The sequence below is a fragment of the Haliotis cracherodii genome, unplaced genomic scaffold, assembly GCF_022045235.1.
Source record: "Haliotis cracherodii isolate W230 unplaced genomic scaffold, xgHalCrac1.p SCAF_11, whole genome shotgun sequence".
NCBI lineage: Eukaryota > Metazoa > Mollusca > Gastropoda > Lepetellida > Haliotidae > Haliotis > Haliotis cracherodii.
The window spans coordinates 9,743,227-9,761,824 of record NW_027266266.1 but is presented as its reverse complement, the minus strand read 5'-3'; the positions used below and the strand labels follow the sequence as shown (position 1 = coordinate 9,761,824).

General features: G+C 40.9%; 2 protein-coding genes across 2 annotated transcripts in view; one reads left to right on the top strand and one right to left on the bottom strand.

The window, feature by feature from the left end:
- Positions 1 to 14,452, bottom strand: part of LOC139456209 (acyl-CoA dehydrogenase family member 10-like) — a 30,210-nt gene extending 15,758 nt beyond the window's left edge. The window contains exons 1-9 of the mRNA XM_071237771.1: positions 14,392 to 14,452; positions 12,850 to 12,978; positions 12,051 to 12,199; positions 10,029 to 10,229; positions 8,358 to 8,516; positions 7,310 to 7,469; positions 5,562 to 5,656; positions 2,981 to 3,096; positions 1,502 to 1,683 (exon numbers count right to left, since the gene is read on the bottom strand). Of these exons, the coding sequence (XP_071093872.1) occupies positions 1,502 to 1,683; positions 2,981 to 3,096; positions 5,562 to 5,656; positions 7,310 to 7,469; positions 8,358 to 8,516; positions 10,029 to 10,229; positions 12,051 to 12,199; positions 12,850 to 12,952 (1,165 nt within the window). The 5' untranslated portion in view covers positions 12,953 to 12,978; positions 14,392 to 14,452. The remainder of the gene's footprint in view (positions 1 to 1,501; positions 1,684 to 2,980; positions 3,097 to 5,561; positions 5,657 to 7,309; positions 7,470 to 8,357; positions 8,517 to 10,028; positions 10,230 to 12,050; positions 12,200 to 12,849; positions 12,979 to 14,391) is intronic.
- Positions 14,453 to 15,384: 932 nt separating this feature from the next.
- The window catches only part of LOC139455359 (uncharacterized), a 33,397-nt gene continuing 30,183 nt past the window's right edge, over positions 15,385 to 18,598 (top strand). Inside the window, exons 1-2 of the mRNA XM_071236917.1 lie at positions 15,385 to 15,412; positions 17,114 to 17,289. Of these exons, the coding sequence (XP_071093018.1) occupies positions 15,385 to 15,412; positions 17,114 to 17,289 (204 nt within the window). The remainder of the gene's footprint in view (positions 15,413 to 17,113; positions 17,290 to 18,598) is intronic.

Below are 18,598 nucleotides of genomic sequence, written 5' to 3'. Positions count from 1 at the left end.
CCCCCTTCAAATAGCGTATTTTCATACGGACTTTTCACACAAATAACAAGTTGTTACGTACAGTGTTCCCTCGTTATTGAGCGCTTTCGTTATAGCGCGGTAAAGCATGGCTCCCAAAATTTACTAACATTTTTAGTAAACTTAAGTTTTCCAATGACACAATGTTTTCCCCCATCTGAACCCCCATCTGAACACTGTGATCACGTAACACCGGAAATACAAGTCAACAAATCTGAATTGAAGAACGCAATTTAATCCTATCATTATAATATCTGGTAATAAAAAAAATTGTTCACTGTTTATCTGGACTAGATTTTGCAATATATTTGATAAATATTATTCAATATTTCATTCAATAATTATAATTATGTTTAAAATAGTTTCGGCGAAATCGTATGCGAAGTGATTGGTAGATCTCACAACTCACCGTTATTTACAGCAACCATGGTCAGATTACCGCTATTGATGCCTTGAAACGAACTTTGGTTGCAAGAGAATGGATACACATGTCATAAATGTAGAACCATGACTTGCTAAAAGTCATATTTGAGGCAGTTTGACTATTAAATGTCAATATAACGTCTTCGCAATCCTAATACATGTAGCGCGAGAAGTCCCTACGGTGACTTGTCAAGATCGTTCCATACGTCAAAAAATATCCTGCATACAATCTGTACCAAAGTGCTACGCTTATGGTTCTTATAATTTTAAGTATATATGGTGGAAGCTGCAACTAAAATAACACGATATTGGAATATATTCTTATTACAATTTCTTCCACCATTGCATCAAAATTCTTTAAAGTGGTATCACTGGGTACGTTTTAACTTAATCACTGGTAGATTTAGAGGAAACTTGTGCACAGCTGATTGCTATTTCCGGCTTAGTTTACGTGAGTGAGTGAGTGTTTTGAGATTAACGCCGCTTTTAACAGTATTCCAGTTATATCACAGTGTGTCAGCTTAATGTGTGAGGAAAGCTCAAAGTGATGCAGGTCTCAGACTTTTACCACTTCGGTGAAACCCACGAGCACGGGTATGGTGCTGACAAACCTAGAAACATAATCGGGGCGAACCCGGATTGGAACCCACAATCATAGGTTTCTGGCGTGCCCAAGGGATGCAACTCTGCACAGCAAATCGCGGCGCCTTAGACGACTAAGCAAATTTCATACTTTTATAACATATTGACCAAGTTTGTTATGCCTGTTTATTCACCTGAAGTTGTTGAAGGGATACGATAACGCTCATCAATTATTTGGACCCCGAAGGTAGCGTTGTTTGTTTTTTAGAATGTTCAGACAGAAAAATTTAAATGTCCGGAAAGCAATATTTTAAATCGGACATTTGAGATTCCCAATCAGACATGTCCGGCGCATATGACCGTTTCCGGACCCCTGGTGTGTACAGATATATAACCCAGGTCAACACTTTGTGTACATTCAGTTTGAATTCTCAGCTCCATGGGGATCAATAACTCTCCTGATGTCAGTTAAACCTACCTTTCCTTCCGAAAGTGTCCAGCCCAGATTTACTGATGTCAACCGAGTGTAATTTACACAGCACGTCGACCATGCTGAAGTACAGTGCTCGCACCTCGTCCGGGCTGACACCCATCTGGCAGGGCATCTTGAAGACACGCCCCTGCAGGTACTCCATCAGGTAGAACGGTGTTCCCACGATGCTGCAACGTCAAAGATAGACCACACGTTTAAATATTTGTATGGTTTGCAAATTATTTGCTGATAATTTGGCTTGGGCCGGTTAAAATATACATAAATTTGCATGTTAATTTTGCTAAACCTTTATTTCCGTTAGTTGGTTTAGTGGAGAAAGATCGATGCTAATTCTGCATGATGATTACTATTTTCACAGAAGATGTCACTTTATTTCAGGAAGAGAAGGCTTTTCTCTCCTTTAAGTGTTTGCAGTAAATTTCAGTAACTCAATTGTATGATTTTTTTAAGTTGTATCATTATATGTTTTCACAGGTTATTTAATAACAATTGATAGAACGGGGATGGCTTAGGCTACTAACATGACTGAGTCATCTTTTGAATCATTACTGAAGATAGGTTGTGTTTAAAACACTTAACCATTTTATCCTGCTCTCTTGAAGTTTTTGTGTGAACAATAAATACAAAAACTCTGGATGATCAGGACCATACTTGATTGTTTATTTGTAATATAGCTGTTATATTGCTTAGTGTGGCATTAAACAAACAAAATGCAACAATAATTTCTTTGGCCATGTGGAGACCGCCTCCGTGGTCTAGTGGTAGAGCGTCCGCCCCGAGAAGGACTTCACCAAAAGGCGTTAAAAGATGGTACATATTTTTTAACCCTGCCTGGCACACGGCATTAAGGAGTGAAAACAAGGAGTCAGTGCACTGTGTCTGAGTGGGGTATTCATGTTAAAATGTGACATGGTATCTCAGTGGGCTAGGGGCGGGCGGGTAGCCTAGTGGTTAAAGCGTTCGCCCCGTCACGCCAAAGACCCGGGTTCGAATCCCGACATGGGTACAGTGTGTGAAGCCCATTTCTGGTGTCCCCCGCCGTGATATTGCTGGAATATTGCTAAAAGCGGCGTAAAACCAAACTCACTCACTCACTCACTCACTCAGTGGGCTAACGCTATGAAAAATGAGTGAGTGAGAGAGTGTAGCTTTACACCACTTTCAGCAATATTCCAGCAATATCACGGAGGGGGACACCAGAAATGGGCTTCGCACATTGTACCAATGTGGGGAATCGAACCCGGGTCTTTCGTCGTGACGAGCGGACACTTAAATCACTAGGCTACCCGACCGCCCCTAATGAAAAATGACATTAGTCACTATATAAGCGCAATAATTTTGAACGCAATGTTAAACCTCAGTTCATGTCACCTCACCTTGGTCATGTGGACCAAGTGTTTGACTGCACCAAAATGTCCAACCAGGATCCAGGATAAGACTCAAACATGTCCTCCACAAAATTACCTCTCATTGTCACAGTAGTTCAACATCTGGGGGACAGGAACGCCGTTCTCCCCTACGGCCTTCATCACCCGATACTCTCGGTCCACTGCGTGGGCAGATGGCAACAGTGAACCAGGCTACAATATATCATATATATATATTTGTATAATGCACTTTCCAATTAATAACAGCTCAAATGTGCTTAGATCATAACGGATCATTAAAATTCCTCCGGTGAACGGATCAGTGTGCACTTCTCAGCTCCCTGAGGAGTATACAATCCAAGCATTCTGAGACATGCCCGAAGGATAATGGTCACATTACCACCTCCTCCTGCTGGGTGAAGAGAGGCATGTATGAAACAAAGTCACTTGCCCCAGGAGAAGCCACATGTGTTACATGTGCTTCAGTGTGGGGCAGGACCGAAGCCACTACTCTCAGGAGTCAAGCTGTCGAAAACCCAATGGCAGAAAAAATACTGACTTACTATTGTTTCTTATCTAATATATTTCACATTTGCATCCTATTCATAGGACCGCCTCCGTGGTCTAGTGGTAGAGCGTCCGCCCGGAGAGTGGAAGGTTCAGGATTCGATCCCCGGCCGCGTCATACCAAAAGACGTTAAAAGATGGTACTTGTTGTTACCCTGTCTGGCGCTCGGCATTAAGGGGCTAAAACAAGGACTGGTCGACTCGGAGTCCGTATACTGTGTCTGAGTCTGAGTATTCATGTTAAAATGTGGCATGGTATCTCAGTGAACTTGCACTATAAATCGGCATCAGTCCGGACTTGTACAAGCAGCAACACAAACACACACACGTACATGCACATCGCTATATAAGTGCAATAATCTTGGACACGACGTTAAACCCCATTTCACCTCACCTCACCTATTCATAGCTTTTCCATGGCATAGCACCCTTTTTATGTAAATCTGTGCGTTGAAATTGTTTTGATGCTACATTACATGTTGTGTGATGATATGGGTCATATAATTACAACATGCTTGCCGTAAAAAGTGAACTATGCTTGTCGTTAGAGGCAACGAATCGGGTGGTCAGACTCGCTGACTTGGTTGATGCATGTCATTGTATCCCAATTGCGTGGATCGATCCTCATGATGTCAATCACTGGATTGTCTAGTCTAGACTTGATGTCTTGCAGACCGCTGTCATATAGCCAGAATATTGCTGAATGCGGCGTTAAACAAAAAACAAACAAACATATATTTACAAATCCCCTTACTTGCATAAAGCACAATCAATAACATTCAACATTGCAGTAGTTGAATGTAACAGTGAATGTAATAGCTAGTGTTCTGAAAATAGGTTCTTCCCAAACTCATGTTTAGAAATTTTGTTCCACAGGAGCCAGTGTTACCAGAGAACTCATTTACCAGTTCAATCTCACACTCCGGCCCAATGGTGACTTCGTATAACACCACTGCCACACTCTAATTTGCATATCACGTGACCAGACTTTTCTCTTGTTTGTAAACAAACCTGCTTTTTCAGAAATCAGAATAGAACGGACTAATACAAGTATTTGGGAGTGCTTTACATACTGTTTTCATAATTTATAAAAATATGCTACAACTGCGACAGTGAGTTGCATGAGAATACACATTTACACATCAAAGTGACCGTATCGCTAGCCCTCCGTAGGGCTTCGATGACAGCACATGGAGCTGTACAACCAATGTAAACATAGGATAACTACACAAATGGAAATAGTTTTCCACGATTGATAGTTAACCATTCTATGACATATGTTTATCTTTATGTAGACTGTGTCACATATCGTCACATTGAGCTGGCCTGTAGCAGAGGTACTATGTTGGTCGCATGGAACTCTAGGTAGGAGAGTGGTTTGATCTGTTCCAGTCCGGACTACTTTCTCAGAGGAACTACTTTTTCACATGAATTCCAGTGGTTCCCCATGGTCAGCAACTTGAGCTATCCTCACAGACTATCCTCAAAGACTATCCTCAAAGACTATCCTCAAAGACTATCCTCACAGACTATCCTCGCAGACTATCCTCGCAGACTATCCTGATAGTCCTCACTGACTATCCTCACCGACTAGGCTCACAGACTATCCTCACAGACTATCCCCAGTATCCACACAGACTATCCTCACAGACTATCCTCACAGACTACCCTCACAGACTATCCTCACAGACTATCCTCAAAGACTATCCTCACAGACTAGGCACTGTGAACCCCTGATCACTATCTTTGATTTGCGGGGGCACGGGTGGCCCAGTCGTCTAAGGCACCACAATTTGATGTGCAGACTTGCGTCCCTTGGGCACACCGGAAACCTATGATTGTAGGTTCGAATCCCGGTTTGCCCCGATTATGTTTCTAGGTTTCTCAGCACCATACCCGTGCTCATGGGTTTCACCAAAGTGGTAAACGTCTGAGACCTGCATCACTTCGGGCTTTCCTCCCACATTAAGCTGACACGCCGCAATATAACTGGAATACTGTTAAAAGCGGCATTAAACCCAACTCACTCACTCTTTGATTTGCTCTTACAGCAACCAAGTAAGATCAACAATTCTACTAAATGCAGCGCTACATTTCCATGATCCACTTACCGGCTTCTTCCTCAGCACTAACTTCTTGCCGCCATATTGAACCAGATATGTTGGATTGCTCTGGCCATGTTCAAAATTCTTGATGACCGGCAACTCTGTGGACAAAGGGTGACGCTTCAAACAAGGGGGTGGTCGGGTAGCCTAGTGGTTAAAGCGTTCGCTCATCATGCCGAAGACCCGGGTTCGATTCCCGACATGGGTACAATGTGTGAAGCCCATTTCTAGTGTCCCCCGCCGTGATATTGCTGGAATATTGCTAAAAGCGGCTTAATAATACTCACTCACTACAAACTAGGTATTGGCAGGTCCAGGAGGCATTAAGGGGTTCAGTTGTGTAGTGTGTGGAGGCCATACTATTTCAGAGTCTCATGATGGGAACTGAACCATGGGTGTTCTGATCTAGGGTCGTCAGACGTTCTGTCCACATCACCAAAGAGGTTAACTAAACGCTACAGTGTCAATGTTAACTCTCGATTTTAAGCTGTCAACAATGTATTGCCATCGGACAATGGATCACTGCGATGTGTCGAAAGTTCAGTCAGTTGTAACACCCCTTCTAGAAACAATCATCGCAGTGAGTGAGTGAGTGAGTGAGTGAGTGGGTTGGTGGGTGAGTGAGTGAGTGAGTGAGTGAGTGAGTGAGTGTGTGAGTGAGTGAGTGAGTGAGTGAGTGAGTGAGTGAGTGAGTGAGTGAGTGAGTGAGAGTGAGTGAGTGAGAGCGAACGAGTGAGTTTGGTTTATGCAGTTTTGAACAATATTTCAGTCATATCACATCAGCTTAGTGACGAGGAAAAGAAACAGGATGCAGGTGTTTTCCATTTGGTGAAACACATGAGGATGGGCACGGTGCAGAGAGAGCAAGAATCATTTTCATTTCTGAGATTTGGCCCCATGATTAGCTGATCCTTGCACTGTGGTACCTCTTCCCAAGGAAAGGGATTAACTGATTATAAAAGTCCACTTTCCACAATTTGCCAAACTAGGCTTGAATCTTGTGGCACTAACGAAGCGGCACCAGTGTTTCTTACGAGTCATGTGCCTTCTGTTGATCAGATTCCACCCGAGGAATGTATGTGTTAAGTTCATGTACCAAATTTCCTTACATTTTGAACAAAAATGGCTCTGTAACGGCCACAAGAGATTTCAGCTTTCAGTAAAGTAATGAAATGTTTTTCAATATAGCTGGCGTGGTTTCTGAGGCAGATTTACAATGGACAAACAGGCCATGACCTAAGCTTACTGGACTTTCGGGTGACCTAAATATGGATTTTGCCGTGTTCATAGTTTCAGTAAAATTCCATAGATTTTTATATTTGTTTAAAAAAGTTTTATTCATGTTTTCATATCTTAGTAGCTCCACACATAAACAATCATCCCGGCACTAATACCAAAATTATGAATAATGTCAGTTTTTGGCAGTTATACCTCTTATTGTATTAAGGTTCTGTTGGTTGGTTGGTTGGTTTGTTGTTTAACACCGCACTCAGACATATTCCAGCTATATCACAGCGGTCTGTAAATAATTGAGTCTGGACCAGACAATCCAGTGATTAATATCATAAGCATTGATCCACTGATCCACTGAATTGGGATCAATGACATGCATCAACCAAGACAGCAATCTGACCACCCGATCCCATTAGTCGCTTTTTATGACAAGCATAGTCACCTTTTACGGCAAGCATGGGTTGAAGACCTATTCTACCCCGGACTCTTCACGGGTCTGTTTATACCCTCAAAACACGTACCCACTGATGACAGTCCTAATGATGTGCTGAGGTACTGTGCCAGGACGTGGAGAGGCAGGGCCAGGTGTTTAGGCACAGAAACCGTGCCCTCCACGTACCCCCTCAACTGTAGACCCAGCGCCACCTCTAGGTCACACACAGCCTTCTCAGCATCCGACACCTGGAATAAACAGTGGAGTTTTTTGTCAGTTTTATCTTCTGCCTTTGTGGTCTGGCAGATACAGCGTCTGCCAGGAGTGGAAGGTTGGTGGTTCAATCCCCACCTCATTATCCAAAAGACGCTAAAAGATGGTACTTGTTCTTACCCTGCCTGGCCCTCTGCACTAAAAATTGTTGTTGGTTTGTTGTTTAACGCCGCACTCAGCAATATTCCAGCTATATGACAGCAGTCTGTAAATAATCGAGTCTGGTCCAGACAATCCAGTGATAGATATCATGAGCATCGATCCACACAATTGGGATGGATGACATGCATCAACCAAGTCAGGGAGCCTGATCACCTGACCCCCCTTCGACGCCTTTTACGACAAGCATAGTCGCCTTTTACGGCAAGCATGGGTTGCTGAAGACCAATTCTACCCCGTATCTTCACAGGTCTCAGCATTAAAGAAACAAGCATGAAATACTCATATCCCCTGTCAATATTACATGTCCCATTGCTCGAAAAAATATTTTTTTTAAAAATTCCAAACTATCAAAAGGCACCAGTTAATTACCAGACCTATCTATGTTCCAAGTTTGGTTCGATATCTCTCATTAGTTCTGCTCCGGAAACAAAATGTGACAGACGGACAGATGGAGGGAGAATGTATGGACAGCACCCATTCCTATATCCCACTTCCACTTTGTCGCTGGGCATAATAAAACTGGTCGGTTCGCAATATTGTTTCAATAGGTACCCATATTAATGGTATGTCAATGGGTTAGCACTATAAAACCGGACACACACACGGACACAGACACACACACATTGCTATATAAGTGAAATAATAACAAGACATTAAACCTCACCTCTTATCTGTCGATCTGGAACTAGAGACAATCTCACCTTGATAGTATGCCATCCCAACCTTCGAGCTGCCTTCAGGTTAACGCCAAGGTCGTCAAGGAAGACAATCTCGCCTGGTTGTACATCCAGTTTCTTCTGACAGATGCGGTAGATCTCGGGGTCGGGCTTCCTGACACCAACGCGTGAAGATTCCACTATCTGTCAACAAATGGGGCGGTCGGGTAGCCTAGCGGTTAAAGTGTTCGCTCATCACGCCGAAGACCCAGGTTCGATTCCCAAACTGGGTACAATGAGGGAAGCCCATTGCTGGTGTTCCCCATCGTGATATTGCTGGAATATTGCTAAAAGCGGCGTAAAAAATATTCCCTCACTCACTCACTGACTCACTCGCTCACTCACTGTCAACAAATACTCAATCATTTTAGAAATGAGAATATAAAGTTCATTGATTTCAAAGCTACATTTTCAAGAAGCAAGCCTCTCTTATTGTTAACTCTGCCATGTTTCCTAAATTCCATCAGGCCCGGCAAATTACTTATTTCTTCATTGAAACTTGTTGAGAATGTGAAGATTATTTGTTTCAAGAAATTACATTGAATGGCTGTTTGTTGTTTAATGCCACACTCAGCAGTATTCTAGCTATATGACGGTGGTCTGAGAGTAATCAAATCCATGCTATTGGAATACGATGACATGCAATCAACTAAGTAAGCGAACCCAACCACCCGATCCACATAGTGGCCTCTTACGACAAGCATAAGTTGCTGGGGACCTAATTTCTTACTAGAGTGAGTGAGTGAGTTGGGTTTAACGCTGTTTTTAACAGTATTCCAGTTATATCACGGCGTGTCAGCTTAATGTGGGAAGAAAGCACGAAGGGATGCAGGTATTAGACGTTTACCACTTCGGTGAAACCCACGAGCACGGGTATGGTGCTGACAAACCTAGAAACATAATCGGGGCGAACCAGGATTCGAACCCACGATCATAGGTTTCTGGCGTGCCCTAGGGACGCAACTCTGCACAGCAAATCGCGGCGCCTTAGAAGACTGGGCCACCCGTGCCCACGTTAATCAGACAGTGTCGCACTCTGGGAAAAACAGGATTAACCACATGCTTAGATTACTCAAACTCATTAAAATCAGATTCAAGTTCTACCTCTGAGGAAATCCCATTACAGGTCACGTCAGAACGACCTTTCATGAACTTTGACAACCAATGAAATTACTAACAGAAAGTCGACACAAGCCACTAAGAAAGTAGCTTTCTTGAGCATGTGGCACTAGTTTCAAACTGGCAACTTCCATTCCAGACCATGCTTTTTTAAATATTTTGAATCAGTCATACAGCCCGTAGCCGTAGTTCTGTGTGGTTACAGCTTTAGTGGTTACATGATTAGAAAACATATTCCTCTAACAATGTTACATAACAATATGAATATTTCATTTTTCATTTTTTAATTACAACATGTTTGTATTGTTATCTATCGTGTACTTGTCCGAGTTTCGATCACAAACGTTGATACTACTTAATTTCGTTTATCAGACATACTCATTAATCTGCCAAAATCTTATGCAACAAACCAAGTCAGATTGACTGTACTTGACTGTAGTTAAGAAAATATGAACAGCAAGTAAGAACAAAGTCAAGCTATTTCATCTCCTTCAGTAGCCTAAAAGCTTAGACCCTCAAACGGGCACAAATACTGACCACATCAAATAAGGACATATCCATGGCCAGGGCAGTGGTGCCAGTGTTGATGTCATCGACGAACCAGTTGTTGGTCAGCAGCGCCAGCTTGTAGCCTTCAGCTTTGAGACAGTGTACAGCATCAACTATCACAGGATATGGCTGTCTGCTCCATCCAGCAAACAAATCTTGTAACAGTGTCATGTCAACACTTCTTCCAGTCTGAAACAAACAAAGTGATATGCTGATATTTTGTTGTCTAAAACGTGGCTTGATGTTGAGACTGCAAGGGTCTGAAAACAACCAAACAAGTCAAGATAAAGCTTCATGTTAACACTGACCAGTCTAAAACAAAAAAAATCAAGTTAGAGATTAATATTAACACAGTCCAGTCTGAAACAAACAAGTCCCGTAAAGCTACACGTCAACAAAGTTCTGTCTGAAACAAACAAGCCAAGTTAGAGCTTCATGTTAACACTGTCCAGTCTGAAACAAACAAGTCCAGTAAAGCTTCATGTCAACAGTCCAGTCTGAAACAAACAAGTCCAGTAAAGCCATGTCAACACAGTCAAGTCTGAAACAAACAAGTCAAGTTACAGCTTCATGTCAACACTGTCCAGTCTCAAACAAACAAGCCAAGTTAGAGCTTCATGTTAACACTGTCCAGTCTCAAACAAACAAGTCAAGTTAACAAACAAGTCAAGTTAGAGCTTCATGTCAACACTGTCCAGTCTGAAACAAACAAGCCAAGTTAGAGCTTCATGTTAACACTGTCCAGTCTGAAACAAACAAGTCCAGTAAAGCTTCATGTCAACAGTCCAGTCTGAAACAAACAAGTCCAGTAAAGCCATGTCAACACAGTCAAGTCTGAAACAAACAAGTCAAGTTACAGCTTCATGTCAACACTGTCCAGTCTCAAACAAACAAGCCAAGTTAGAGCTTCATGTTAACACTGTCCAGTCTCAAACAAACAAGTCAAGTTAACAAACAAGTCAAGTTAGAGCTTCATGTTAACACTGTCCGGTCTGAAACAAACAAGTCAAGTTAGAGCTTCATGTCAACACAGTCCAGTCTGAAACAAAAAAGTCAAGCTAGAGCTTCATGTTAATACTGTCCAGTCTAAAACAAACAAGTCCAGTAAAGCCATGTCAACACAGTCAAGTCTGAAACAAACAAGTCAAGTTACAGCTTCATGTCAACACTGTCCAGTCTCAAACAAACAAGCCAAGTTAGAGCTTCATGTTAACTCTGATCAGTCTGAAACAAACAAGTCAAGTAAACAAACAAGTCAAGTTAGAGCTTCATGTCAACACAGTCCACTCTGAACCAAACAAGTCAAGATAAAGCTTAATGTTAACACTGTCCAGTCTGAACCAAACAAGTCAAGTTAGAGCTTCATGTTAACACAGTCCAGTCTGAAACAAACAAGTCAAGTAAGAGCTTCATGTTAACACTGTCCAATCTGAAACAAACAAGTCAAATTAGAGCTTTATGTTAACACTGTCCAGTCTATAACAAAAAAGTCAAGTTAGAGCTTCATGTCAACACTGTCCAGTCTGAAACAAAAAAGTCAAGTTAGAGCTTCATGTCAACACTGTCCAGTCTGAAACAAACAAGTCAAGTTAGAGCTTCATGTCAACACTGTCCAGTCTGAAACAAACAAGTCAAGTTAGAGCTTCATGTCAACACTGTCCAGTCTCAAACAAACAAGTCCATGCCTAAATCACATTCTACCATGAATTACGAAATTACTCGATTCTGATTGGTCAATCAAAGGCTGTGAAATCACAATAAACTCTCCTTGAAACAGCTTGTTTGACAGCCACATCACCGTGGCAGCTAATATTCATAGAATAGTACTTTTTTCAGTCATTGTCAGTAGGCATATTAAATAATTATATCTACAATTACAGGTTACAAAATGCAAAGTTGCAGTCACTACAGTATTTAAAGGATGTGTGGCAATACATTTCGTGCAGAAAACACGATAGAAATCTACAGAGAGAATGTATTTGAAGTTTTGGGGACAACAGAGAGTGTTACCTTCTTCTTGATCTCTTGTCCAAAGCCATCTAGAAATTGTGCGAAGGTCTTTCTCCCAGTCTCCAGCTGCCCCCAAGCTGACCCGATCCCCCCATTGACAATCAGCCCTGCCACAGTGCCCTCAGGGAGACCAGACCTCGACTCAAAGGCTGGGAAAATATACAGAATAATTATCTAGGTAGGGGGTGGTAAGATTTGTTTTAGAGACAGAAATTGCACTCCAATAATATTACACTTGTGAGCAAGAAATACTGTTCTAAGTTAGTGATAAATACATATTAAGAGGTTTTGTTTGTTTGTTTGTTGTTTAATGCCACATTCAGCAATAATCGAGTCTGGACCAGACAATCCAGAGATTGACATCATAAGCATCGATCCACGCAATTTGGATACGATGACATGCATCAACCAAGTCAGCGAGTCTGACCACCCGATCCCGTTAGTCACCTGTTCAACAAGCATATTCACCTTTTACGGCAAGCATAGGTACTTGAAGACCTATTTTAACCTTATGGAAATGGTGACCTTGTAAGCAAGGTTTATATCCTTCCTAAATATTATCCCGGGGGACGTTTTACTCTAGAGTATAGTATCTATAGGATTAAACACACTGGTACGGGGTCAAATTCACTAGAGAATTTCATCCCCAAGATAAAAGATAGGGTAGAATAATATTCACTCTTACAACCTCACTCTCCAGATGTAGCCAAAGTAGAGAATTGGCCTGGGATATAATGGAGATATAATACCCAGGATAAACGAGGATGATACTGCAGAGTGCTGATCCAGTATATTTTACCTTGAAACACAGGAACTGGTGATGGAATGATGACCCTTCCTACATCAAACACAACAGCCTTCACCTTGGCTAGGTAAAGGTCAGACATTTTGTTGGAAGCCATGTTAGAGTCACTTTATCATCTGAAAACTAGACAACAAACATATGTGTTGATCACAATGAAGCCCATATTCTGTTTAAGAGTGAATATCATGTTTCAAGTGCATGATTGGAGTGGCAATAAAGTGAGTGAGTGAGTGAGTGAGTGAGTGAGTGAGTGAGTGAGTGAGTGAGCATGGTTTTACGCCGCTTTTAGCAATATTCCAGCAATATCACGGCGGAGGACAACAGAAATGGGCTTCACACATTGTACCCATGTCGGAATTGAACCCGGCTCTTCGGCGTGACGAGCAAACGCTTTAACCACTAGGCTACCCGACCGCCCGTGTGGCAATTTAATGGATTCAGCTTAAAACAGTCCGTTTTGTTCATCATTTTTATATAAATATTTCTTTCTTCTCATGAAAACAAGCAAAATTAAGATGAGATGCGATGACATGCGCGCTATTACGGGGAGTTAGCGATAATTGGTCCTCCGCCATTACTGGTGGCTAGCCAGTATACGTCTTTGAATATATCTATAATATTTTTCAATACAAAGTAGGGCTGGTACGAGTCCAAATTTACTATCCATGTACCCACCCCGCTATTACACAACCGTACCCGGGTACCCGCTGTAGGTCTCAAGAGAGAGGTACAAAATGTCTGATTGGGAAACATTTGACCGTACTCCTGACAAAATAAATTTGGATACACGTATAATCCGATCTGGTCATGCATACACTGAAGTTGACTGAAGTTATATCATTATGCAAACATATAAAGTCAGAAGGAATGTGTGCATAGTCAGAAATAAATTTGCCACTTATAGTGTAACCATAGAGTTCTAAATAATTTTTACCATTTAACAAAATAATCACATGACTAACCACGGGTCTGGGTAGTCCTGTGGGTACCCAGGTCCTACTCAGTACCCACCCGACCCGAGTTACCCATCCCATAAGTTGTAATTTAATAAATACTGAATTTCCAAAATAAATTAAGGATTCATGACAATTTACAAATGTAAACCATAACGAATGAAATAAAAGACATTCATATTCGTCTTCGACAAAGGCGTTTTGCCCAGCACCAATTTGGCCTACAACTGTGAGCGTCAACTTCATGGGGGTGAGGTTGAATTGATTTCAAAGTTTTATACTATTGGGAGGCAACAGAATCATCCACAAGGCTAATCTGCTAATCCTATTAACAAAAATGACCTTTGTCAAGTGCCAAAGGCCCAGTTATAATAAAAATCATTTGCACAAATATTTCCCGTCAGTATTTGAACTTTGGACATATATTATTAGATTGCAAGGTACCCATACTGGGCCATAGCCTGTCGACGGTAAAGACAAGTCAATGGCACAGGTGTTGATTGTCATGCAACAGATTTGTTAAGAATAGATGGAAAACATCCTGATAGTGATGTGGCAATGGTGTTACATAGTTATTACTTACTTCAACGAAGATAAATAAACAGAAAACGCGAACTAGTAACGAGCTAACCCACCTCGCACTGATGACAAGAAGGGAAGTAACTCTACTGGGTTGTTGGTCGTTTAACTTTTCGTCAATGCATTTGACCCGATGTTTCAAGTTCGATACTCATTAGACTCATTTTCCTTTTATTATCTTCGTTTGTTCAACATTATTCGGTACTTTTGGACTATTTGGTCTAGTTTTGAAATTTCACCAAGTGACACCTTTAGCAAAGTGAAATGCAAAGATAGAGATATCGATTAATGTTTTGTTGTTTGGAATGCGTTATTGTGGTTGTTTTCTGTCGTGTTTCTGCTGTTTTGGGTATGTTTTTTGTTTTTGTTTGTTGTTGTTGTTGTTTTGTGTGTGTATATTTTTCTCTCTTTTCTTTTTTTCTTGTTTTCTTCTATTGCTGTGTGGAGGGGGGTGGGGGTGGGGGGGGGTGGTTATAAAGTTTCATTTTTGTTGTGTTTGTGAGTTGAATCTCTAATAAGGCACCCCTTTTCATTTTTGTTATTGGTTCACCACAGTTATGACCAGTTTAGTTTAACATACGTATTGAATTAAATACATCTTTATATAAAAAATATAACTGAAAGTAACATAACTGTAACAGCTTAGTGGGTTCCTTTCAAAAGTAGGTACAACCAGTTAACTCCCTTGAATTCAACAAAGGGGGATAACTTAGGTTAACTTAGTTGTCAACGACGTAGAGAAGACGCGCGTTTTTATATTTACATTGGACAAGACAATCTATTGAAATATAATTCAAATAAGATACAAACCGTTGTCAGAGAGATTCGCACATTTACCTTGACAGGGCTCATCTCTTTGTTTGGAAGAGGCGTTCTTAGAAATCATTTTCAGTCCTGAATCAAGTGAAAGACCAGACGACATTTGTCTTGTGACACTTGTGTACCATCGAACTATAACTAACATCATTTGGATATCGGATATATTGTAAATCCGAAGATGAACTCTCCGTCAGTCTGCACTAATGGTTGGTATGATCTATGACATTCATTTCACAATTACGCTTACATTTGTTTTGAATATAGACACATTTTAACATCAGACAATGAGAAGGACGACAGCAGACCATATGTGTGTTTTTTGTTCACTCGGAGGCATAGTGACACATATTTGTCATGTACAAAATTTTGTCACGTGAAGTATTTAGTAGACATTTAGATCTACCTATTCACTAGATATCATGGACCTTTAATAGGTCTTCGTAAAATTTCGATAAGGCTTATGAATGAATGCCCATTCACTTCCATAAGACCAGTAGTCAGTAACCAGCATTGTTGTTGTATTCAACATGTTAATTCAATAACGATATGTACGATTGTATGGACGTCATGTCATGATTAAAAGAATATATATATATATATATATATATATATATATATATATATATATATACAAGCATAGGCTGGGAGGAAACGTTGTTTAATAATACACACAAATGAACTGAAATAGAGTCGGTGCATTGTCTAATAATTGTCTTGGTGTTTGATTTTCGTCTTGTTGTTTACGCAATCAATATGATGATGGTTCCAGTTTTAACAACCGTGGAAATATGCATCTTAATTTGCGGGAAAGTGAAATAGATATATTGATGCGGGACATGTTCAAATAACCAATTATTGAAGACAACATTGATTCAGTTTGACGCTGTAAACATTTTTTCTTTTTTTTCAAACCTATCAATAAGTACATCTAATGGATTAACAGTGCAAAGAGGCGAATTAGTCGCACGAATGTAGCGAAACAATATGTTGTATTTCCCTTTTTTTATACCTGTGCTAATGTATGTGCCACTCCAGTACATCTATAGTTTGAATACTAGTACTCTGGCATGTTTCCTATAGCCTGATTCACCCTATTTCCTGTTATCTAACTTGGAAGCCTTCCTCAAATTTAAAGGATCCTAGCCGAGGACAATACTACTGTTTCTTTATTAAATGACGTCATTATCACATTGGGGAATTACAGGTTTCTGTAGTAACTTTTCCTTTTGAAATTCAGTTCATCTCCGACAAAATGACACCCCAATTTCAAGAAGCTGTAATTATTTGTATTCAAGAATATTTCCATGCAACAAATGGAATATCGATGGTTCAGATTTGAAGAATATATTCCTAATTGTAGTCCTTGGATTAAGGGTTTTACTCTCTGTATTTGTAGCACATTTTATGAAGTGATTTCCAGCACCAACGGTCCATTAGAACCAAGATAAATTGCCAGGCAAAGAAAGAATACACTCGTGTTTGCTGGTGGCCAAAATGAAACAAACAAGAAAATGTTATTTGGTGGTAATATATTTCATAAGGGTTTAATGTGTTTTGGACATAAATTTTTCAGTGTTATCACGACTGTTTCCTAACGTTTTCATTATACTCGTTTTTTGTCAAATCCAGTTTTTAAATGAATGTTTTCTTTGGCCCAGACCTATTTTTACTGACCCATAGGATAACTTGGTCAGCATATATTGCTTTTGGTTAATGAACCTGTGAATGTTGTTTCTCCAGAACATCCATAACCCAGAAAAAGAATATGTCAAAGAAAAACACTGAATATCGGTTGTGAACTTGTGACATTAGCCCCTGGTGTCAGTCCAGTAATTAATGGATTATTCATGTGCCGCCGTGATACAGCTTGAATACCTTGTCAACATTCCTTCCCTTCACTGTTATAGACCAGCTCCCAGAGGACCTATTGCGGCGTTCCATATCCACGCCCCTCCGCTGTGTGTCTGATGACGAGGATGTGGATGGGGAGAAGCCGTCTAGTCCCTGGGTAAAGGCAGTGGGCGGGACAGGGGACATTGGAGCGGCATCTGCCTCTGGGGTCTGTGATCTGAGCGAGGAAGAGGTAAAATGCTGCTTCCCTGAAGAACGTATCTTGAAATGTGTGGATATATACATAACACACATAATGCATGTCATTAGAAACCAGGCATAATTCTTGGGTGGGGCCTTGTGCTTTTAGCCCCTACATTTTAAAAAAGGCCCACATTTTCAAATACAATGGGGCATTTTAATATTATGCTGCATGGGCGTACCACTGGAATATTTGAAATTTTCACATAAATGGCCCATGTCAGAATATTCCTAGAGTTTACCCTGAGAAACTGTACAAGACGGTTAAGATTCGGGGTAGAATAGGTTTTCAGCAACTCATGCTTGCCCTGAAAGGTGGCTAGGCTTGTTGTAAGAGGCGTAAAACGGGATCGGGTGGTCAGGCTCGCTGACTTGGTGATGCATGTCATTGTATCCCAGTTGCGTAGATCGATGCTCATGATATCAATCACTGGATTGTCTGGTCCAGACTCGATTATTTACAGACCGCCGCCATAGAGCTGGAATATTGCTGAGTGCGGCGTTAAACAACAAACAAACAAACAAAACAAAAGAAACTGAACAAACAGTTCCGAAAAAGATGTTGATGTTTATTGATGTATCACAATAACTTCGTATACAATTATGTCAATATTACTAACAAAACACAGGAACACTCACAAAACAATATTTCACAAGGATGCATTTTCGGCTTGTGAATTATTTGTGAAATATGAAAGTGAGATGTCTTTATGATTCTGCATCAAGTTAATTGACACATGTCCTAACGAAGATGTACACTCTTCAAAAAAGAAACGCACAGGCAGTATATAGTTCATTGAACCTGACTACACAAAAAATCCGGTATATAAATTGGATATATGTTATTGGATAATGTTGGTGACCTGATATTCGACAAACGGTGCGTAAAAACGCAGCCATTGTTGATTTGCAATGTCTTAAACGGCATTGTTTTCACACTTGTTCAAAAATGTCGGAGGAAAACAGTAAAGCAAAATGCACGTGCAAGTTATGGCATTCGAAACTCGTGGTAATGGCTATAAAAAGGCTAGCATAAGCCAATAATTTGTCATTCAATTGTCAACGCTGCCAATCGGAACATCGCCAAAGGACGTATTCAAAGAGGGGAATCGCCGTCTTCTGTTGCACGCCACTTCAACGTCCACAACACCATTTGCCGCCTTTGTGACCGATACACACAGTTCAATTCCACTGCAGACCGTCCGAGAACCGGCCGACCAAGAGTTACCACCCCTTCACAGGATCACTACATTCGACTGTTCCACCTACGCAATGCTACAGCTACAGAGACTGCAGGACGC